Source organism: Penicillium atrosanguineum (assembly GCF_028827265.1).
Source record: "Penicillium atrosanguineum strain IBT 20685 chromosome Unknown utg000005l_segment0_segment0, whole genome shotgun sequence".
Taxonomy (NCBI): Eukaryota; Fungi; Ascomycota; class Eurotiomycetes; order Eurotiales; family Aspergillaceae; genus Penicillium; species Penicillium atrosanguineum.
This window is the reverse complement of record NW_026623137.1, coordinates 1,108,890-1,130,465: the sequence shown is the minus strand read 5'-3', so window position 1 is coordinate 1,130,465 and position 21,576 is coordinate 1,108,890. Positions and strand designations below refer to the sequence as shown.

Here is a 21,576-nt window from a genome sequence, read left to right as displayed (position 1 = left end):
AACCGGCCTCGCCGCTCCCCACTTCCCCCTATAGTTGTTTGGTCGTATGCGGCGGTTGGGCCTTTGTTGCCTCCACCTTCTTCCCTTGGCATCGGCATAATCGCGCTTTTTCTTCATGAGCGGAATTTCTAGGAGAATGGACTTCTCTTAGAAGAGCGGGCCCTCGATTGTCGCGATTACAAATTTTCTCTTTATTAGGAAGAGACCTGAATGAATATAGATAGTTAACTCATCATCACGCGACCAATGACAAGTCCTGAATCGCTGTTCGGTGATTGCTCCGCGAGTGGTTATTGTGGTAACTCGACTGGTTACTGATCGGGCATAAAATGTTATAGCACTGCTTGCACATAGTAGAAGCATCGATAGATACACATGTGATGGACGACCGTCGATTCGGTTGCGTTAACATGAACTTCGTGTTTCTCTTTGCAAAGAGTAGAATGACCAGCGTAGTATCACCAATCAGCAGCGATCCAATAATCCATCCAGGCGCCGTTGCCATTGTCTGCATCACGGAATGTATCGATTTCTCCCTCCACGCCGTCCCTCCCCACTGTCCACACGCCACTTTCGATGAGTTCTGTCCACCGGTTGAACAGCCTCTGCAATCTCCCCACGTAGCCTACTAGATGTTGAAAATTGACAATTGATTACCTGGCTATGAAATATGTCCCAAAATAGGTTGAATAGGGAAAGAGAATCAAGTGAATCCTATGGTCAAACCCCGTTGCGGCTTATGGCCTATCGCCAGTTCATTTATGAAATGCTTGGCCAATTTGTGTACTCACTTCGCTTTAAGTTTCTACGCCACAGAAATAAATAATGATACATAATTCCAAGCCAGTCAATGTACGTCCAGAAAAAAATAGGAAAGCAAAAAGATATGACAAGAGTGGGATTCGAACCCACGCCCCGTAAACGAGATCAGGAAACCAATGTTTGGTGTTAAGGTGGACCTTAACCTGACGCCTTGGACCAACTCGGCCATCTTGCCAATCGGATATGCAATCGGACCTTGTGAGAGACTCTGAGAAGATTTTCAAAACATTTTCATTTGGTGGTTCTTTCTCGAAGGCAGTTAGGATTTCATCGATACGATGAAAAAAAAAAAAAAGTGAACTAGTTGTGACCTATCAGGCCAAAGAAATGGCGGGAGTTAATGTGGACCTCGAATCAGACTGATGATGACAAGTTAATATGCGGGGTTCAGTGCCTTGGAATCCAATGGTTGTCCCGCGGTGATCCCTGATTGTATACCATATGAAACATTAGAAATCAACTCCCTAGCTACGTATATAAGGTGCTCTTTGTCAATTCCCATTACATTCTACCATTCAATTCCCATTTATCACAGTACACAGCCTCTGAACTTCCCATACCGCCATAATGACCACTATTGCCATCGAATCCCGCCGCGTCTTTCGCCGAACAGACGACTATACACCAGGCACGCCAAAATTGAAACTAACCTACGAGGATCTACCTTCACGGCTTCCCTCGTCATCCGTCCTAATCAAAGTTCATGCGGTCTCGCTCAACTATCGCGACGCTAACATTGTCAATGGTGGTAATCCATGGCCCGTGATACCGCATGGTATACCCTGCAATGATGCAGCAGGCGAAGTGATAGCCACAGGCGCTGATGTGAAAACACTGAAGCTGGGAGATCGTGTCGCTCCGATCATCGATACCGAAAACATCACTGGCAGGGAATCGGCGCGTTCGTGGCTTGCTGCTGATGAGGATGGCGTGCTGGCGGATTATCTGATTTTTGATGAAAGGATTTTGAGTATAGTTCCCTCTCATTTGAGCTGGGCAGAGGCCTGTCTTATTCCTTGTGCTGGGACGACAGCGTGGGCAGCGCTGAAGGGGTTCGGGATTGGGAAGTCTGTGTTAATTCAAGGTTTGAAAGCCCCTCCCGAAGATAGATTCACTGTCTAATGATCCTTAAAGGCACCGGTGGAGTTAGCATGTTTGCTCTGAAGCTCGCTCGCGCTGCGGGTCTCCAGGTTATCCTGAGTTCGTCTAGTGACGACAAACTCCAGCAAATCAAGGCGCAATTCTCCAGTCCTCCGCTCTTGACTGTGAACTACAAAAGTCCCGTATGGCACGAGGAAGTCTTGAAGCTTACGGGTGATGCAGGTGTTGACCTCGTCCTCGAGATGGGCGGCACGGGGTCGCTGGTTCAGAGCATTAGGTGCACGCGGCGAGGTGGGACAGTTAGCCAGATTGGATATCTGAGTCGGCAGGATCCCAGCGACCTTGCGGAGCTTCTACCTGTCTTGATTGACAGGCGTGTTAATCTGAGGTGAGTTGTTCGACGTGTGAGCCGTTAGTTTGCTGTGAAGATCTAAACTTCAAAGTAGGGGTATCAATGCGGCATCGAAATATGATATGGATGATCTGTGTGCAGCGCTTTCTGCAATGCAGTTGCACTTGGATGATATTATTGATACAACATATTTCTTTGAACAATCCGGGGAAGCTATCCAGTCTATCTGGGAGGGTAAGCATGTTGGGAAGCTTGTCGTTAGCCTTTGAAGATAGCACCAGGAGAGCCCGGTGCGTGTCAGTGAAGAACTTTAGATTGTTTAGGAGACAATAAAAAGAAAAAGAAGTGGTAGCCCCGAGAAACAATCGAGAACCAGTCCTAAACATGGAGCTTACTGCATCGGTGGTTCCCAGATACGGCTCAAGTAATTTCAAGGCGAGGATGGGACGAGGAGTACGAGCTGTACCAGTCCCTTAAATGTCTCGATGCTCTGTCGTGTTAAATAGAACCCTTGAATGGGATTTCTATCTGGGGTCAGGAATGATGAAGCCGAATTAGAATTCTAGAAACTGACGCTTCCCTCTCCGGGCTTAAGTGCCAGGATATATCTTCATTCTTCAATTGTGGTTGTACGCGAAGCATTCGTTTCAGAAGTTGCCAGATTGGTGTAGCATTTTCTATTAATTTCTAGACTGAGCTTGGCTAGTATTCTTCGAATCTCATGAGAGCACTTCCAAACAAGGGAGTTGAAGACCGAGCAGAAGCAGCAAAAAGATGTAAAGAAAGACATTCAAGGAATACGCGGGAAGAGATTCAGGAAAAAACAATATTTAGACTCTTTGTATTACCTTCCAAGGTCATCGGCCTCGAGACTATTGAAAAGTTGGGTAAAATTGATCGATAATGAGATCCGCTAGCATCAGCCTCAGCTGAGCGGTATCTTGTTACTAGAGACACCAAGAAAAGGAAGGCAAAGACGTGAAAAAATCATCTCATGAAAAGTTTTTGAAACGGATCCTACCATATCCTAGCTACACCAGACCAAACACCGCAAAAGCGCCCCGATCAAAAGAGTCAAAGTACATAGAAAGCCGTTCCGACCACGGCATATAAGCCCGGAATCCCAAATCTACCGAGCCCCAGAAGCTTCGGGCTTGGCCAACAAATATCGTACAGCTTCCCTGGCGACAGGGGTATCCCACGCGCTGTCTGCGCCTCCACGACGGAATTCGTTGCCGTTGCCGTTGCCACCAGCAGCTGCCGCATCACCGAGAATAGTCTCGAGGTCGCGGCGTTGCGAGTTGACCCATCGCTTCAGGAATGTTGCGGGATCTTTGCTCAGGGCAGTGTAGAAGGAATGGCGGGCGCGGGAGTGGGTGAGGGCCTGGACGATGAGCGCGACCTGGTCGTCCAAAGAGGCGATCTGACGAAGGCCGGAGGTGTACTGTGGATTCTGGGTGAGAGCCATCATCTTCTGGCGCAGGGGGTCTTCGACTGCGACTTGAATGTCGTAGATGGTTGGCGTGGGGTCCTTGTGGAAATCCTCGTCGACGCGAATGGTGTAGGGGAGCTTGATAGGTTCCATAGGGCTAGTGTGAGGTCCAATCATCTCCGGAATTTGTGGGAAGAACATCTGCTCGCGACCGAAGATAGAACGCAGGCGGTGGTCACAGCGCACTTGGCGCTTTTCCTCGTCTTCTTGCAGCTCCATCGCACGGATGTAGTCCCAGATTCCAAGCACGATTCCGCTTCGGGTTTCCTCCTCGACATCCAGCACCTCGGCCAGCTCCTTGCTAAGCTTGTATCGTTCGGGAGTCTCGTCCCGCACCAAGCCAATTGTAACGTTCAGATTCTCCTGTGATGCCCGCGAAAACTGGATGCTGTCGAACTCTGCGCTTGGAGGGGAAGACGTCGCATTGGGCGACAGCTGTGGTTTGGACCAGGTGACTGGCTTGACCTCATCAGGAATGGCGTTGGCCGGCTTGTCGAAGTCGATAGTAATGTTCTTGAAGAAGTGCGAAAAGCGCTGGGGTTGCTTCTTGGAGTCTGCCTTCTTCGCATCCTCGTCGTCTTTATCCTGGTCCATCGCATCGTCTCCAGCTGCATCACCAGATTCCTCCTCATCTTCGGGGACAGTAGGGTCACTGTGATCATCAAGTAACCGGCCCTCAATGCGCACATTATAACGTCCAGAACCGGGATTGCTGCCGGCGCTCTGCCACGACTGGCTCTCAACGGTGTTGGTAATCCAGATGCGCATCGTGCGGTACTTCTTCACGGTCTTGCTAATTGAATCTTGAATGTCAAGTCGCTTGCGCACAGTGGCGGCATCCAATCGTTTCTCCAGGTCGCGAAGGCTCTTGTACTGGTCGACGCCCTCGCCGATGACCACGTCCTCAATTCCGTCGGGAATGTTCTTGTCGGTTGGCTTGCGACTGCGACGCAGAGCAGCATCATTAGGGTGGGGCATACCGCGCTGCGCGGGCATGTACGGGGCGTTGACAGCTTGTTGGGGCATCTGGACGGGCATCGGGCCTCCTAGTGGAGTTAGATGGGCGTGGACGGGGACGATTAGAAAGGGGACAAACCTGGTCCTGGCGGCCGACGAGGCGTGGCTGGAGACCGCTGGGCGGTCGGGGGGAATCCCCGCGCGTAATTCGGTTGCATAGGAGCGTTCATTGCCGATCCAGAAAGCTATGGCGCCAATCGGGAGTTGGGTGGAGGATGAGGTTGGGCGAGGGAGCGAGGTCGCGATTCTTCTGCCGCCGCGCTTTACCCGATTCGGAATGTCGCGACCATCCCAAAGACAACTACAACTACAATTAAAACCCACTTTTCAAAAGTTTCTAAATGTATAAAGACGTGTTCATGCAACAGCCGTGCATCTTCGCGATTATTTCCCTATGAACCGACATGGTAGCATTGCATTGAGCCCATTTCCTCTACTCCAGAAGTGATGCCTGGTTAGTATACAGTCCCTCCACCACATTGCTCAGCTTCTCAATTGTGTCCAGAGCAGCATCATAGGCCTGATCACGTTCCGTCTCGTCGAACACGATCAGACAGCCGGAGCCCTGGTCCAAAACACCGATGATCACCTTGTCCAGGATCATCTGGGAAAGCTTGCGTTCCACTTGCTGGACATCCAACCCGACCATCTTGGCAATGTGATCCAACTCCACTCGGCTGAAAGGCTCAATGACCTTGATCAAGTTCTGCTCCAGCATGGCATCGTACAGGCGGCGAAGGTGATTCCGGATGAAGCTGTCGCTGCCGAGCTCGTATCTGTAGTCGGAGAGAGCCTTCTCGTACTCCTCCAGGGAACGGTTGGCGTGGGCCCGAGCCACGGACTTCATGGCCTCCAGACGCGGGCTGGCGTATTTTTGAGCCTGCTTGGAGCCCAGCAGTTGAGTGACATCATCAACCAGATTCAGCATAATCTTGCAAAGCAGCATGTATTGCAGAGTAGCGGTGGCCAGCTCGCCCTCGTCGAGCGAGTTATATCCCTCCAAAGCCTCAATAAAGTAAGAAAAGGCGGTGTTGAAGTCCTTGTCCTCGGCGTGCAACATTCCACTCTGCATGTCCAGGCCTGCCTGCAGATTCGGCGGTGTGTAGACAGATGCAGCAGACGTCCGCGCCGCTGTCAGAGCAGCGCGTGCCTTGGACTGGTTACCCAGAGCATGGTACACACGAGACTCCAGCAACTGCACCTCTACCAGCATAAGCTTGTCATCCAGGCGCTTCAGCTCGCGGAGAAGGGAGTTGATGAGAGTAAGGGCGTCATAGTAGGCTTGCTTTTGCATGTGGATAGCGACCAAGCGCGCTTGAAGGTTCTGTCGGAGGAAGGACCGGCGCTCGGCGATAGACCATTCTATGCATGATTGGATCACGGCGGCTTGGAGATCGAGGGTATTGGGGATTTCGCTGATGAGGTCCAGGAGTTGGCGAACTGTAACATATTGTTAGAGCGAGGCTACCATAAGCAAAATGATGACTGCTTACCCAGCTTGGCTGTCTTCGCTTTGGCAAATGACGAAAAGGTGTTTCGGCTGGTCTTGATGAGGTCTGCAATCTCCTGCGGCTTCTTGGCATCTCGGTACACCTGGCCCAATCCAATCAATGCATGCTCATAGTCTCGCGATGAAGCCTCTGTCGATCCTGGGCCCTCGGAGAGTATCTTCTCGTAACTGCTCACGGCTTTCGAGGGGTCCTTCTTCTCCAAGTCGCGGGCCTCCTGTATCCGCGGCGACACCTGGAGGGAAGGGGCCATGGTGAAAAGCGATTAGCAATCTGTGGCTTTTAAAAAGAAGAATAGAAGGCAAGTGGACAATGAAAGAACGTAAACGGCGGTTGATGGAAGGTAGGTTGATAGACCGAGTGCTGAGTCGGGGAGCTTGAAGCTGCCAGCTGCCGCGCTCACCGCCCGCTTAGCAAATCATCCCGTCAACAGAAAAAAAAGTTCACTCCGCTTTCTTCTTTTTTTACGTCTGAACCAACAGCGCAAAATGGTAAGTCTTGATGTAATTTGTCCTTTATTGGATAGCGATGCTAATGGATAACAGAAAATCAAAGCTCTTTCTCGCTCGACGGCGTCGCAGCAGGCCCCGGGGACTTCGGTCGTCCGCCAGCAGCGGAATCTTGACCCGTCTCAGCATCCTTTCGAGCGGGCTCGTGAATATACTCGAGCTCTGAATGCGATCAAGATGGAGCGCATGTTCGCTGCTCCCTTCATCGGCCAAATGGGTGACGGTCATATCGACGGTGTCTACAGTATGGCGAAAGACCCTGGCTCTCTCGAGCGCTTTGCGAGTGGCAGTGGTGACGGCGTGGCGAAGGTTTGGGATTTGACAACCCGCGAGGAGATCTGGCATACACAGGCGCATGAGAACATGATCAAGGGAGTGTGCTGGACACCCGAGCGAAAGCTGCTGTCTTGCGCAAGTGACAAGACTGTCAAATTGTGGGACCCATACAACACTACTCCCTCGGCGCCACCGATGGCGACTTATCTAGGCTCAAGTGCCTTCACGGGTGTGACACACCACGCCACATCTCCCTCGTTCGCTGCCTCCTCTTCGGTCATTTCTATCTATGACCTCTCGCGACCTTCTTCCTCTCCCTCGCAGACTCTGCACTGGCCGACCAGTGTTGATACCATTACTTCCGTTGCCTTCAACCAGACCGAGACTTCCATTCTTGGCTCTACCGCCATTGATCGCTCGGTCATTCTTTACGACCTGCGCACCTCTTCCCCGGTGCACAAGATGACCTTGAAACTGGCATCTAACGCTCTTGCTTGGAACCCCATGGAAGCTTTCAACTTCGCCGTGGCCAATGAGGACCACAACGCCTACATCTTTGATATGAGAAAGACGGACCGTGCCTTGAACATCCTCAAGGATCACGTTGCGGCCGTGATGGACATCGACTTTAGTCCTACCGGGCAGGAACTTGTCACCGCATCCTACGACCGCACAATTCGTCTTTGGGACCGAGCCCGCGGTCATTCTCGCGACATTTACCACACCCAGCGCATGCAGCGTGTCTTCTCTGCCAAGTTCACTCCCGATAACAAGTACGTTCTGTCCGGCTCCGACGACGGTAACGTCCGTCTGTGGCGTGCCAAGGCTTCGGACCGAAGCGGAATCAAGAGTGCTCGCCAGCGCACCAAGCTGGAGTACGACCAGGCCCTCATCAAGCGTTACTCGCACATGCCCGAGATCCGTCGCATCAAGCGCCAGCGTCACCTGCCCAAGCCTATTAAGAAGGCTGGTGAGATTAAGCGTGAGGAGCTTGGTGCCATCAAGAGGCGCGAGGAGAACGTGCGCAAGCACACCAAGAAGGATAACTTGAAGTCGAGACAGAACGAGCGCGAGAAGATGATTCTGTCTCGCGAGCAATAAGCCTGTCGACAGACCTCAACGATACCCCCCAAAAGTTTGGATTACTGCATTGCGACTCGGCGTTTTGGGATGAACTGTGTACAAGAAACAAATTTATATACAAGGAAGATGAACTCGCAAATTTGATCTGTCGAGTCAAGTCTATGCACATGCAATTTTTCAATCAGTCCGGTTCTTTGTGCTCCTGAGGACTCGACGATTGCTGTCAGGAACTCTACTGTCAGGAGCGTCGCGTTGACGGAGACCGGAAGAAACAGCACGGTCGACTCCACTCACGAATCGCGCCATGCGCTGCACAGCACCAGGCAACACAGCATACAAATTGACGAGCTTCGCGAATGACGGCAGTCTGAGCACACCGCCCTGACCACTATCAACCGCCGCAACGATTTCACGAGCAACCTCAACCGGCTCGAGAACAGGCGCAAAGAAATGACTCGGCGTACGGACCCAGTCAAACAGCGGCGTGGCCATTTGTCCTACCTCCACCAGCAACGTCTTGATCTGATCGATTTCGCGAAACTCGGCCTCGATTGTTCTGTGTAACGCACTCAATCCAGCCTTGCTAGCGGAATAATCTGACAATCCTGCCGGAGACAATTGGCCCAGTACTGAGCTGACGGTGACGATGGTGCCTCCATTCTCCGCTTCAACAACACCGGGCAAAAATACCTGGTAGAGATGAAAAGCAGCGAGCAAATTGGTGCGCACAGTCTTCTCAAAAGCATCAGCTGGCAAGCTCAGCAACGTCCCGCCATGAATCCTCGCCGCCGCGCAATTGATAATGATGGTCGGAGTACCGAGCTGCAGCATGCATGCATTAGCGAAAGAACAAAAAAAATAACACATTCCAACCAATGTCTCTGCATCACCACCCAATAAGAGCCCCATAGATCTCGTAATTCACTCAGGAAGGGAGTAAAAGCATACCTCAATCTCAACCTCCTTCTTAGTTCTCTCCAACGCTCCCCTCTCGCCAACATCGCACTTCCAATAACCCACCCCTTCCCCAAAAATCTCAGTAACTTCCTTTTCCCCCAGATCCTTAATATCAAGAACAGCCACACTAGCCCCCTTCATCCCATAAATCTGTGCAATCAATAATCCCAGCCCACTCGCACCCCCAGTGACGAGCACCACCTCCCGCGCCGAATCGACCGTCCGCGGAATCCCATGCGCGACGCGATGGTTCACCACCCGCGCGACGAAGAGCAAACTCAGCGCGATCGCATAGCTGATGCTTATAATCCAGGCTGGGGAGTTGGTAGGCGTGACTTGGGCGCGAAGGCAGAGGACTAGGATCCAGGCGAGAAACGGGTTTAGAAGCGTGTGGTGCACGACACGGAGGAGGGTGTCGAGGGTTAGATGTTGCGTCCAGGGCTTGTTGGTTGGAGGGGGAGAGTGCTTTTCGTTGTTATTTTAAAGGGTGCAGACATTTTGAGGGGTTAATGGTGTATCATGAAGTTGTTCTTGGTGAGGGTTTGGTGGTTGTGATGCGTGGTGTGATGGGGCTATTTCTGGAGCGCGCAAGGTGCTCGGATGTCATTCCCGTGTGCGGTAGATTTGGTGAGGTGTGCGCTCAATACGTGATCGGTTTAGGGAGTTGGAGATATTGGCGTAGAGCTGAATATTGGAATTGAATGCTGGTGTTCGTTTTTGGAGATGTTCGGGGAAAATGCGAGCGCGTCAGCGTGGGGCTGATAAGATACGGGGTCGACTCCAATATCGAATCTTGAGGCTCTACGAACAAGGCATATAAGAGCATTTCAGTTGGTATCATTGATCGTGAAATCATATCATGTAAATAGATGGTAGAAAGAACAGGTAGGAAGGTGCCACAAAAGACACGCAAGAAAAAACGCCCAGAGGAACCTGCGAAAAGACATCAACGCCCAATAAGATATCATCGAGAAAGTCAAGTGTGAATACATCAGAAAACACATTCAAGAACAAGATCATCCTATCTTGCGAGCATCCTAGTTCCCGGCGATCCTCTTCGCGATTGAACTATGTAGAGCATGGCTGAAGGTCTTTGCTTCAGGATCCTCTCTGAGAATGTCGAGATCTGCAGGATCCCACGGAAGAGCAAAGCCATTGCCTGGCTTGGGGTAGATGCGGTGATCATCGAATGGAATGTCACCTCCTTCGCTGTCGGTCAAAAGCTCGGCCTCGTACGGACTCGGAGCGTCGGGAGACAGAGCAGGTGTGGCCGAATGCTCAGGAACTTGCATGAAATGCCCGTCGCTCGTCTTCGCCAAGAAGATGCCCTCGTCGGCGGTATCGCTGGATGACCACCGTTGGCTGGGCGACAACGTCGAGTAAAGACTGGCGACAGGCACAGCCGTGTTTGAAATAGTACGTGACCCTTTGGCAGGGTGGCTGTCTATAGCTGCAGCTTCGTCGTGGGCGTGCTTCCCAGAGGGTGGTGCCGACTGGGCACTCAATGGCCGGGCCGAAGGAATAGCAAACTTGGAGGTGGGTAAATCCTTCATGTTGGCGGGGAAGATTGGCAAAGATGGGTTCTTACTGGAGATGTCGACGAGCATCTCCACAAGCAGGGAATGAGACAAGCTCGAAAGCCAGACGCGCTTTTCAGCATCCGTAAATTCATTGTTAGCAACCTCGATCTGGGTCGATGCTTGCATCGAATGGGGCTTAGCAAAATTTTGAGCCTTGGCCAGCTTCGCCCTGAAGAGCTTGCCCTTCATAGGCTTGGCCTTAACGATACGGCGCTGAGAAGGTTCGCAGTTATTGCACTTCCATTCGGTGTCCAGATTCTCGATGGCGGCATCTGGAATTTGAGGGTTGTGGCAATGCTTGTGCCACGCGGACTCGCACCCATCGCAGAGGACGATCGGGTTGTTGCCGGGGCTGTTACCCCGTCCGCACTCCGCGCAATTAATGCTGGCGGCCTTTTTACCACCGCGTCGGCGTTTCCCACCACTGCCAGCAGCGGCAGGGGCCGGGATAAAAGCAGTCGGGGCCTTGAGGACTCGACCAGTCCGGCTGATCCGAGTTGCCTGAATAAAATTTTAGGAACTTGAAACTCAGCAATACTATGTAGACATGACTTACCGCAGCGACGACGGCTTGGTCCTCCGATATGGGCTCATCAGAGGCCACCTCGGGCTTCTTCTCCTTGCCGAAGACCAGCTTCAGCGGCCGGCGAGAGCGGCCGGCACCCCCCGAAAGGTTGTTGGTGGCTTCCATTGTTGGAGGACCAGGAAGAGGAGAAAAGAATGAAGGAATATTGGGAAGGAAGAGAGGGAAAGAAGAGAGAGGTTAGAAGGGGTTTTATATTTTCCTGAGTTCGAGCTGAAGGCGCCAGTGAGGATTCATTTGATTGAGTGTTTTGTCGAGGAGGCATCAATCAGCATTGTACCATTGAGCAGGAAGGCAGCATTGAATGTCAATAGGATTTGAATTGTTAAGAGTCCGCGAGTGCGGCGACCCAAGGACTGTATAGTCTCACGTGACAATTCCCATTTTGGGTTGCAACACTGTTCATTGTTCCACCTATACCCTGGACAAGGCAGAATTCGATTGATTGCACAAGTGAAGATAACTAGATCAAGTCTCAATTATAAAATTGTACAGATTGTTGTAATTTCTCAATAAGAATCTAATTCTCTAAATTTGTCACCCTTGAGAGTGACCCGACACATGTAACCGAGCGCCGTCGCTGATCACCAAGTGCCTGAAAAGAAGTCTAGTCTAAATCTATGACCGAACAAGAAGAAAAACCCCTGAAAACCCGAAATTTACCCAGTCATCATGAAAATCCGAAAAATCACTTTTGATAGCCAAAAAAAAAACACGCTAAACGCTTTCAGATTCGCACAAACACTCACAGTGCGTGTTGAACGTTCGCCTGGAACATGATGTATATGTTGGCCATTTGGGATTTAGTGCATGGCACCTGTCGTTTAATCAAGCTTGCCCGCGATGATACTGCTGCATCGGGAAACGGTGGCACTGGTAGGAGGCGAGGAGCCGCGGCGCATAGTCTCACCATCCTCATCCAGATACCACTTGGGGTAAGGGCCAGGGATGAAACGGCCCTTGGCGTCCCAGCCAGCGACCCAGTGGAGGCCATCGTCGAGAAGGAAGAAGCGCAGCTGCTCGGGCTGGGCGCCCTTGTGCAGCGGAGCCGAAAACAAGCGGCAGCGCTCTTCGAGTTCAGACTCGAACATGTATCGGTGGAGAATGCGGCAGTACACGAGAGCAGCAGGGATCTTTTCGTCCTGGTCGGAACCATCGCGACGGATGAGATGCCATCCGCGGCCCGGAAGGAACTTGTACGTTCCCGGGATAGGGCTTTCCCAGTGCTGCTCTCGGTTGACTTCGCTGTTGACGCGATCACCGCGCTGGAACCAGTAGACAGGACAGCAGACGGTGCGCAAGCAGAGGAAGAGGTTGGGGGCCATGATTGGTTGTGGCGATATAATTATTCGCAAGAGACACGCGACGCGAGTCGAAGTCACGTCTGATAAGACCGCGAGGCGTAAAAAGTATCAAAAAAGCTGAAGGGGAGTAATGGAAACAGCGCTGAAGAACGAAAATATCCCTGGGGACAAAGCGAAGCTATAAATTGACGTCCATGGTGACAAATGGTAAGGTCAATAAGTTGGAAATCGAGCTTGAGATGGAAAATGGGCTGGAATCCTTCGGCTTTCCAAGAAGCTCGGTGAAGGTCCAGAGAAAGGAACACTTTTGATACAAAGAATGTGAAAAGGAGACAGCAGCAGGCACGGGCCTTGGTCCGAGCTAAGGACTGGTCGGAAATGTTCAATCGCGCCAAACAACAGGTGTCTTTGTTATCGTTGCGGTGAGAACCCGTCCGGTTTGAGAGTTTCGGGAAGGGCCGTGTAGAGCGTGATAAGCTTGCAGCTGGTAACGGGACCCAGAGGACAGCTCACGCACTAAGAGCTAAGAGACTGGGGGTGAGGATAGGGAGGTTCCGGGGCGAATCAGGAGAAAAAGCCGGGGTCGACTGAGCGGAGGTGGTCTTGGGCCGCGTAGGGGTTGGCAACACGCAGCAGAGACTCACGTAAGAGAGCCCGTGTTATAGCTCAGCACGAGTGCATGCTAGAGAACGAGCATTTGGTTGGAGGAAAGGGTCGTGTTATAGGGGAGGTGGGTATAAAAACCGGACTGTGTGATATTATTATTATAGATGAGGCGGTCAAGGATATGGGGGCTTTTCCGCGAAAAGTTCATTCGCCACCACATCGAAGACGTCCAGACTCCGCTTCGATCGTCGATATTTTCTTCTTTTTCTTTGCGGGCCTCCCGAAGACTTGGCACGCTACTTTGATTTGGGTTTGGCTCGCGGTATTTTCTTGCTTTTTCTACGACAGAGTTGTAGCCTAAATTTCGCGTTTTTCATGGTCCTGTTCCTACTTGGCGCACACTTTCCTAGGGTTTCGTGTTAGAAGGATCTTCGGTCCTGCCGTCTCGCCATCACGTGTCCATGCAACCCGGGAAATTCTCGATTTGATCGTCGCACGCTACGTGTGGCGCAGTGCTCGTGTTCAGCCCTATGTGGTGGCTGGTCGCCTAGCAATGTGTGTATATACCCAGTCATATGACGCACCCACTCTGCTCCGACGGGGTCGAGCCCTTCTTGGCTGCTACACTCGGCGACTCACTTTGTATCCACCGTGCCATCATCGCTTTTGGCCTGTGCACACAATGGCATCAAGGTGTGTGTCAGCCTCCTTTCCCTTGCCTTCGTTGTTTTATGTCGAGTCACCATGAAAATGGATCTGCCTAGATCCTATCTGCATGATATCCTTTTCTCTCAATTTTTTTGCATGTGCACCCGTAAAAAGCAGGAATCTGAGCTGTTGAATAAAAACGGGACCTAAAGCTAGGCTACATGTATCCACCTTATCATGCACCTTTTTCATGTCTTGTGATCTCAGATTCTAACGCGTCGTTCAACTTCTGTTCGTCGCTGATAACACTGGAACATGAGGTCAAGGCAAGTCCCCCTATCTCTTCTCCGACAACAACGATATGCACGTACCACACAATACGGAGCTAGGTAGAATCTTGGACCTTTGAGAATGCGGGTTCTGGTTTTCGAGTTCAGGATATTGGTGCTAGCATACTCCACCATACGTAGTTCGAGATTTCTCATGCCCCAGTGGCCATGGATCAAGATTTGCGCTTGATACATTGAGTCTTTGCACATACGGCCGGACCAGGAATATAAGATTGTACAATGGCTCTGAAAAGGTGGCCGTGACTGATCACACCAGAGGTATTCAAAGCCATTCAGAGGGATACCCTGGAAAAAGAACAAAGAGAGGTGCCCAGAAAAATGTCAAGAAAGAGATGAAGAATTAGAATATCTTCTCGGGAGGGCTTTATGCTCAATTTCTCGGGACGAGTATCATTGCAAAACTACTTCGAAATATTCCTTCAGCCACTCCCCCAAAAGAGGACCAGTGGCACCAAGTAGACCATCCGGTCGAAGAATGACGATGCCACCCCCATCAGGTTTGAATGCGAACCTCTCATGCGCAGAGTTGGTAGGGTCGAAGAAAGTGTCCCCAAATGGCTTCATCCCCAGCGTCTCATATGGGGAGTTGCCGGCCACAGCACTGATAGTGAGCCAGCCAATTGCTTCCCTAGATTTGAACTTTTTGAATGTTCCTAGAGACTTTCCAAGTTCCACGAGAGAGGTATGGGTCATACCAGGGTTGCCAGCAAATACGATTACCCAAAAGTTGGCAAAGTTGCGAGTGAGTCGTTGAAGCCTCACCGTCTGCTTCGTCCCAGGCGTGATCAGCTCCACGTCAGGTGGTCGACTCCCTGGAGCCACAATTGCTCCGTCAGGAAGGATTTGATTGATATCATTTATGGGATAGGAGATCCCCAGTCCCGTATTGAAAGATGCGGCTTGCTCGAAAATCTCTCCGAGAACGATGTAAGGATCTGCGTCCGGATCTCCTTCGTACCAAGACGGCCATTTACGTGACATCAAAATGGAGATGTCTCTATCGTAGTCAATCAGCTGCTGCACCGAATGCTTCCGCTCCAAGTCATATGTGTCGAGGACATTCTCTTTGACGATTCCTCGTATGTGCAAGGCAAGCTTCCAGCCCAAGTTGACCGCATCGTGAATCCCGGTGTTCAGTCCCTGTGCAGCTCCACTGCTATGCGTATGAGCTGCATCGCCACACAGAAAGACTCTTTCTTTTGAAAAGTCCTTTGCGATCCGTTGACCGATTTGGTACCTGTGGTATCAAATCAGACCGTGAGAAGGGTGAGGATATTTGGAACATCAACTCACAATGTCCACCAGTGCACCTCCTTAAACTTCACGTTGAACGGCTTCATTGATTCCACTGCCTCTTGCACTGCCACCTTCTGAGACACTCCATCTGGATACTTTGCGGCAATCTCCGAAGTGTATGCATAGCCTATGCGGGTGGCTGCATGGTCCAAGGGAGCCCAAAGCACGTTCCCATGTGTTTTGCTCTCGATCGCTCTGGTTGGAAGGTTAGGCCACACAAACAGGTAGACAGATGATCAATCGATATGACATACCCATAGGATCGATTGAGTGGCATATCGGTTTCGACAAGTCCGTCAATGCGCACCCACTGATCATCCGAGCTATCACCTTCGAAAGGGATGCCTGCATGTCGGCGAACGAAGCTCCGGCCACCGTCCGCGCCAATAAAGTATTTGCTGTTTGATGGTGAGTAATAATACCCTTGCATAACGGGGAGAGGGGAGAGAGGGGAAAGGGGTTGACCGAGTACCTCTTCAATGTGATTATTCTCCCTGTGTCACTTTCCTTGAAGGTAGCAACTACTGCTTGGCTTGTAGACGGCTTATTCTCATCGCATTGAAAATCAACACACTCATAGCCTTGGTAGTAATCTGCCCCGAGTGATTCTAGCTTGTCGCGAAATATCTGCTCAGTGTACATCTGGCGAAGAACCAGCACGAAGTCATAAGTCGTATCTTGGATATTTTCCATGAAGCTCCAAACTCTTCCTGGAATTCTGCATGCCATTAGTATGTCATTTCGCGTGGATAATTGACTCCTACTGACATTCGTTCTCCGTCTTTGTATGTGACACTTGTTCGACACGCAAAGCCCAACTGCAACATCGGCTCAATGAGGTCAAGCTGATCCAGTTGCTCTAAAGTCCTTGGGAATAAGGCGATCGCGCGTCCATAGGCATCCTGTATTTCTTTCTTATGTTGTTCCAACACACAGACAGAGACACCAAATCGCTTCAATTGGTAGCCGAGAAGAAGGCCGACCGGCCCACCACCAACTACAATGACATCGTACTCCCCACCATCCTGACAAACTTCAGACCGAGTCATTGAAGAAGTATTCAAGCGATATTTTTTCCAAATCCCACCGCGGACAGCTAGATACTCAGTTATAGGCCTTGCTTTTCATGGATTTTCATGGATAAATGGCCTGGACTTTGTCTCATATCTCCATGGAGATGGGGAACGTAGTATATCCGAGAAGCAGTATCATTCACGCCTAGGGAAAGAAAGTAAAGTAATGGCTCTGATTCGTGAATGACACAGACTAGTGGCTGCTCTTATCATAGCCATATCACCCGTCAGCGGGGTAACAATCCCCGACCTTTACTTATATCGCCCGTTACCCGTGACTTGCCCGTTATTTGCAAGGTTGTCGGCCGTCAATCCTATTCTTATCTCAATCACTGTCACTGTCACGCGATTGCCAGCATGAACAATGAAAGCCATATGCAACGGGCGCGTAAATACCGGTCAAAAAAACAACGCCCCTGTGATCTTTGCCGCTCGAGAAAGATCCAATGCAAGTTACAAGGCGATAAGGCCGAATGTGAGCACTGCGAAAAGCTATCACGAAGATGCACGTTTGTTCTTCAGCCACTCAAAAGAACAAACCGTCCTGCGACTCATCAACCTAGTAATGGTGTCTATCAAAGCAGAGTGACTGCAATAGAAGACAGCATCTACTCGGATATCAATGATTTTCATCCCAACATTGACCAGGTACCTTCGGTAGATAATGCAGTGTTTGGAGAAAACGACATTACCGAGAGCTGGAATTCAGCGGACGTCCTATATGGTAGATTTTCCCAAGAAAAAGATCCACGTCGACGGTTTAACTGACTTCTTAGGTAATGGAGCGATTGATACGAATCGTTTCCAACTCCAATTCCAGGCCGGAAGCTCAACTGGACAAGGTTCCGATCCCTTGCCTCACGCTTTCTCCACTGATTTACTTTCTTCTTCGTTCATAGCTCCAAGTGATGACCTGGAGAGCAACCGGACTTTTGGCGATATAGAGATTGATTCTCAAGGCCATTCTTGGCCAGGCTCCATCAGATGTGCAACCTCAATGAGTTCTGGGGCTCTAAGCGTTGAACCGATCACTTGGGCACAAAACTACACGCTGAATAAACGAAAAGGATACTCACATCAAATAATCGGACCGTCAAGTGAATCAGATCCGTATTTCCTTCAGCACTACGAGTATGATTGTCAGGGCACGTATCCTATGTTTCAACTTGACTTTCGGAGGATGATAGACAGCGAACCCGAGGAACTGAGGGAATATACTCCAAATGGCCTACCAAGTCCCAGCAGATTTCCAGTTCATTTTATGATGACCAATGAAGAGATATGGCAAGATACAGTTGATGCAAAAGAGAAAATGTTGTCAGAGGGCAAAAGCGCCCAGAATGACCTGAAGTTCTTGCATTCTCTTGTCCCCATCGACCTGGCAAAGCGCCTTATCAAAATGTGAGCCTTGTTTCTTGTCAATTTCCAGTAGCTTTGCTCAATCAAGTACAGATACACTCAATTTGTTCATCCGCGGCTACCTATCCTTTCACGAGAGGACTTAGAAAGCATGAAAGAAACTTCTCTTATGTCGACTCGAACTGGTCTCATAAGCGCCATTTACGCTATGGCAACTCCCTTCATGTTCCTAGATGACGAACTCAGCCTCACAAAAGGCTATTCAGATATCTCGGTCAACACTCTCTGGGACATCGCATATCGCAGCTTCCACCGAAATTATTCACTCGCGCACATTTCCCAGTTGCAATTGGGTCTTCTTCTCCTTCAGAAACCACCAGATAACTTTGCGGTCGCTGACTCACCGGAATCTTGGGCCCTGTCATGCTCTTGTCTGGCAATCGCCGAAAGCCTGGGTATAAACTTGGATCCAGGTGGATGGAGACTTCCGCGAAGTGAAATTACTCTTCGAAGGAGGCTTTGGTGGCTAATGTATACTCAGCACACTTGGCATGCACTTTGCTTTGGCCGCTCAGTGCATCTGAATGAGGATAATTGGGATGTCAAAGAGCTTACATTGGATGATCTTGAGAATGATTTCCAAGATCCGGCTATCGAGGATGGAGTCACATGTTACATCCCACTCTTTTTGGCAGAATGCCAATTGAGTGTTATTGGAGCAGATGTTCTGAAAGAGTTCTAGTACGTTTCTCAAGGGGCAAATGGTATGACACTTACAAACACTAATCTCACATAGTACTTTGAAAGCAAGCCGTAGATCCTCATCGCTCAGCGAGCTCTTGACTCGTGCACAGTCTCTGCGAAAAAGAATCGAGATCTGGCGACAGAACCATCCGCTGCTCTCAAAGCCGGCCTGCGAGTTGACCACGGATGAGATTGACATGGTGGCTTCTCTAAGAATATCACACATCACAGTGGAAATAATGATATTTAGAGCCCTTCTTAGGCCCCTAGTACACCGATTCGAACATGCAGCCGAGAAACTCCGCCAGCCACTCCCCAAAATCTTCGGCAACTGCTATGTCTGCGCCTTAGCAGGGACAGAATTGGTATCTTCTCTCACAGCTAGGCATTTCACAAGCTTTTGGCCTTCCTGTAAGTTTCTATCCTGCAAATGTCCTACGCATGAAAGTTGAGAATTGGCAGACACTAGATATCAACTTTGCTACCTCTCAACGTTCATTTTACTCGCGCTTGCGCACTCTCCAAATAGGAAGAATGCAGAGCGCAACAAAAACCTATTGATCAAATGGAGAGACACGCTTCGAATACAATCTCGGGCTTGGTCACTTGCACGTCTTGCTACTATCAGGTTGGATGCTATTTTCTGGAAGGGACTGCCTTCAGTATTTCATGGCACTGGACCGGATAGTCCAGCAAACTTGTCCCTGAAAGTAAATTGATTAGAGTCATGGCCTGGTTAGACTTGACCGACAGCCTTCTTCTGTATCTCCAACCACTCAGCAGCAATCTTTTCATAAGTACAGAATTCAACAGCACTTCCGAACCCCTTCAACCATTCCAGAACACGATCTACCATTCCGATGATATGTGCCAATCCACTCGTGTCAGGGTGAACCAGAAGCGGGAAAATGAAATCTGCCGACTCATTACCCTGCTTGTCGTTTTCCCATAGCCACATGAATTTGTCTTTCCACATCTGCTCCACCACCCGCGTTGAAACGTAGCCCATGCTATTAGCGAGATGTGGGAGGTACTGAAGGGGCATCATGTCCTCGTTGTACCAGCCACATGGGAGTTCCACTAGTGGGTGTTGTCCATGGGGATACGACTGAGAGGAGATTTCAGTAGGATGCAACCAGGTATCAGCCGACTGGGAAAAGTCGATAGTTTTTATTGGTGGGTCACTCGGGGTGAAGTAGGGTTGCGAATCATGATGCATAAGTGAAGAGTCATAGAGGAATTCGTGCTCGCGTAGGAGTTTCACCGTGCTTTCTCTGACTGTGTACATGGGAGCACGATATCCGCGAGGTTTTTTACCGACTAGCCTAGTTGCAACTTCGATACTGCTCTTGATTAGTGGATGCGTTGATGTCATATAGCGAGATTACTTACGATTTGAGGAGAACATTGACCTCTTGGGATTCTGTCATCTGATAGATTCCCTCGTGGGCATAACCGTGAAGGCCTATCTCAGCGCCAGACTCGACTACCGCACGCGCAGCATCCGGGAAGGTTTCTGCGGTATGGCCAGGGATGAACCAGGTGATCTTGTCTGCAACGGCGTGCTTTTTGAAGAGCTCGAGGAGTCGATATGCACCAACTTGACCGGCGAATATTCCAGAGCTATAGTCGGCCATGTTGTTGTCCGGATGGCAACCAGTCCCAAGCCAATGAGAAACGGCATCAAAGTCGACCGACATCGCTACCTTTACTCGACGCGAGGGGCGAGATTGGATGGATGCCAAAGAAGTTGATAGAGGATTCGATGTGCCACTCAGTTGGAACTCGCAATCTGTCGGCATCCCGGCATTTGTTGCCGCCATATCTTGCGGGCAAGCACTCATGACAACAATCAAGTCTGTCTCTGCTATAAGTTTCACATACTGGCCTTTCTCACTAGTAGGGGCTCGAAGCTCTAGTCCGCCGCGGTGATCGATTGTCACGTTCATGAAGATGTTGAGCGGATCTGGAACCCAGTCATCTGCAATATGAAAGCCAGGGAAGTTTTCTTTGAGGGCCTGCACTAATCGATGAGTATGTATTACTTCAACTTCAATTTCTTACTTGCTCACCTTGTGCATATTATCGGTGCAGTTGTCATGGTAGCCATCGTAGCCTTGCATGCGGTACCTTTCAGCATCACATGCTGACCATGTCATGTCATGGACACCCAGAGTGGTATCCTCTGTCAATTTTAGGACTGGCTTTCTCCGAGTACTATACAATTTATCGCCCTTGGAGAGTGCAATCTTCACAAGGATTGTCCGGGTATGCACCATAGACAGGAATTCATGGGGGTCATTAGGATTGAATGCCCATAAATCAACAACTTGTTTCCCATGAGTGTTGATAACGGTGATTTCTTGACCTTGCCTAGCTAGAAAAGCCACGGCTTGTCGAGCAGGAATGGTGCCCATTTTAGAAGAGAAAACTTAATTAAGCTTAGTACTATCAAGCTCAGGACTAAAACAGCAAGTTCAAAAAGTTGAGGTCGGCTAGATGGTGACGTGAAAGCAAATATATAACCTATAACTATTTTCTTGCTGCATCAATATGTACGGCATACGGCGGATAGTGCCCGCATCATCACCGACTGATCCCCCGTCGACAGATGAGTTGGCCCCCTATCTCCACCCACTCTACCCCGCCTTTCGCTGGAAGTTGCCCGCTCATAGCTACTATCAGATGCCTGTCCAATTAGCATACTAGGGTAACTCTTTTTTTTAATTTTTTATCTTGCGATCATGTGAATCTATTCAAAATCCATTTTTGGCCGTTTTTCTCGAGTTGCCCGACGAAAATCTAGAACATGGACTTTTGCACAACCATACGACTCAGGCATTGCCGATGACGTAGATGAGATGATAATTAGATTGTAGTTTGATGTGGCCCTATCTGTATCACTTCGGGGTAGCA

General features: G+C 50.0%; 10 protein-coding genes across 10 annotated transcripts; 3 read left to right on the top strand and 7 right to left on the bottom strand.

Annotated features, from left to right (window-relative positions):
- Positions 1-1,389: 1,389 nt before the first annotated feature.
- On the top strand, positions 1,390-2,544 carry N7443_006673 (zinc-dependent alcohol dehydrogenase family protein; the record flags this gene model as incomplete). Its single annotated transcript, XM_056886729.1, has 3 exons — positions 1,390-1,906; positions 1,957-2,311; positions 2,370-2,544. The coding sequence occupies 3 exons, from the start codon at positions 1,390-1,392 to the stop codon at positions 2,542-2,544; spliced, it is 1,047 nt and encodes a 348-aa protein (XP_056740378.1).
- An 860-nt stretch (positions 2,545-3,404) lies between these two features.
- On the bottom strand, positions 3,405-4,805 carry N7443_006672 (SWIB/MDM2 domain-containing protein; the record flags this gene model as incomplete). Its single annotated transcript, XM_056886728.1, has 1 exon — positions 3,405-4,805. One exon carries the CDS (start codon positions 4,803-4,805, stop codon positions 3,405-3,407), a length of 1,401 nt encoding a protein of 466 aa, XP_056740377.1.
- A 412-nt stretch (positions 4,806-5,217) lies between these two features.
- Positions 5,218-6,545, bottom strand: N7443_006671 (proteasome regulatory particle lid subunit RPN6; the record flags this gene model as incomplete). The annotated part of the gene is made up of 2 exons (XM_056886727.1): positions 5,218-6,224; positions 6,278-6,545. 2 exons carry the CDS (start codon positions 6,543-6,545, stop codon positions 5,218-5,220), a joined length of 1,275 nt encoding a protein of 424 aa, XP_056740376.1.
- A 235-nt stretch (positions 6,546-6,780) lies between these two features.
- Positions 6,781-8,178, top strand: N7443_006670 (rRNA-processing protein SOF1; the record flags this gene model as incomplete). Its single annotated transcript, XM_056886726.1, has 2 exons — positions 6,781-6,783; positions 6,838-8,178. 2 exons carry the CDS (start codon positions 6,781-6,783, stop codon positions 8,176-8,178), a joined length of 1,344 nt encoding a protein of 447 aa, XP_056740375.1.
- A 159-nt stretch (positions 8,179-8,337) lies between these two features.
- On the bottom strand, positions 8,338-9,943 carry N7443_006669 (uncharacterized protein; the record flags this gene model as incomplete). The annotated part of the gene is made up of 3 exons (XM_056886725.1): positions 8,338-8,982; positions 9,109-9,582; positions 9,923-9,943. 3 exons carry the CDS (start codon positions 9,941-9,943, stop codon positions 8,338-8,340), a joined length of 1,140 nt encoding a protein of 379 aa, XP_056740374.1.
- Positions 9,944-10,154: 211 nt separating this feature from the next.
- N7443_006668 (phf1/phf2 family PHD finger domain-containing protein) lies at positions 10,155-11,388 on the bottom strand (the record flags this gene model as incomplete). Its single annotated transcript, XM_056886724.1, has 2 exons — positions 10,155-11,198; positions 11,254-11,388. The coding sequence occupies 2 exons, from the start codon at positions 11,386-11,388 to the stop codon at positions 10,155-10,157; spliced, it is 1,179 nt and encodes a 392-aa protein (XP_056740373.1).
- A 716-nt stretch (positions 11,389-12,104) lies between these two features.
- On the bottom strand, positions 12,105-12,605 carry N7443_006667 (uncharacterized protein; the record flags this gene model as incomplete). The annotated part of the gene is made up of 1 exon (XM_056886723.1): positions 12,105-12,605. One exon carries the CDS (start codon positions 12,603-12,605, stop codon positions 12,105-12,107), a length of 501 nt encoding a protein of 166 aa, XP_056740372.1.
- Positions 12,606-14,073: 1,468 nt separating this feature from the next.
- Positions 14,074-16,533, bottom strand: N7443_006666 (FAD-dependent oxidoreductase; the record flags this gene model as incomplete). Its single annotated transcript, XM_056886722.1, has 6 exons — positions 14,074-14,146; positions 14,700-15,425; positions 15,482-15,679; positions 15,739-15,882; positions 15,957-16,202; positions 16,253-16,533. 6 exons carry the CDS (start codon positions 16,531-16,533, stop codon positions 14,074-14,076), a joined length of 1,668 nt encoding a protein of 555 aa, XP_056740371.1.
- A 1,285-nt stretch (positions 16,534-17,818) lies between these two features.
- N7443_006665 (fungal specific transcription factor domain-containing protein) lies at positions 17,819-18,658 on the top strand (the record flags this gene model as incomplete). Its single annotated transcript, XM_056886721.1, has 2 exons — positions 17,819-17,958; positions 18,010-18,658. 2 exons carry the CDS (start codon positions 17,819-17,821, stop codon positions 18,656-18,658), a joined length of 789 nt encoding a protein of 262 aa, XP_056740370.1.
- A 738-nt stretch (positions 18,659-19,396) lies between these two features.
- Positions 19,397-21,077, bottom strand: N7443_006664 (uncharacterized protein; the record flags this gene model as incomplete). The annotated part of the gene is made up of 3 exons (XM_056886720.1): positions 19,397-20,003; positions 20,053-20,678; positions 20,733-21,077. 3 exons carry the CDS (start codon positions 21,075-21,077, stop codon positions 19,397-19,399), a joined length of 1,578 nt encoding a protein of 525 aa, XP_056740369.1.
- Positions 21,078-21,576: the final 499 nt, after the last annotated feature.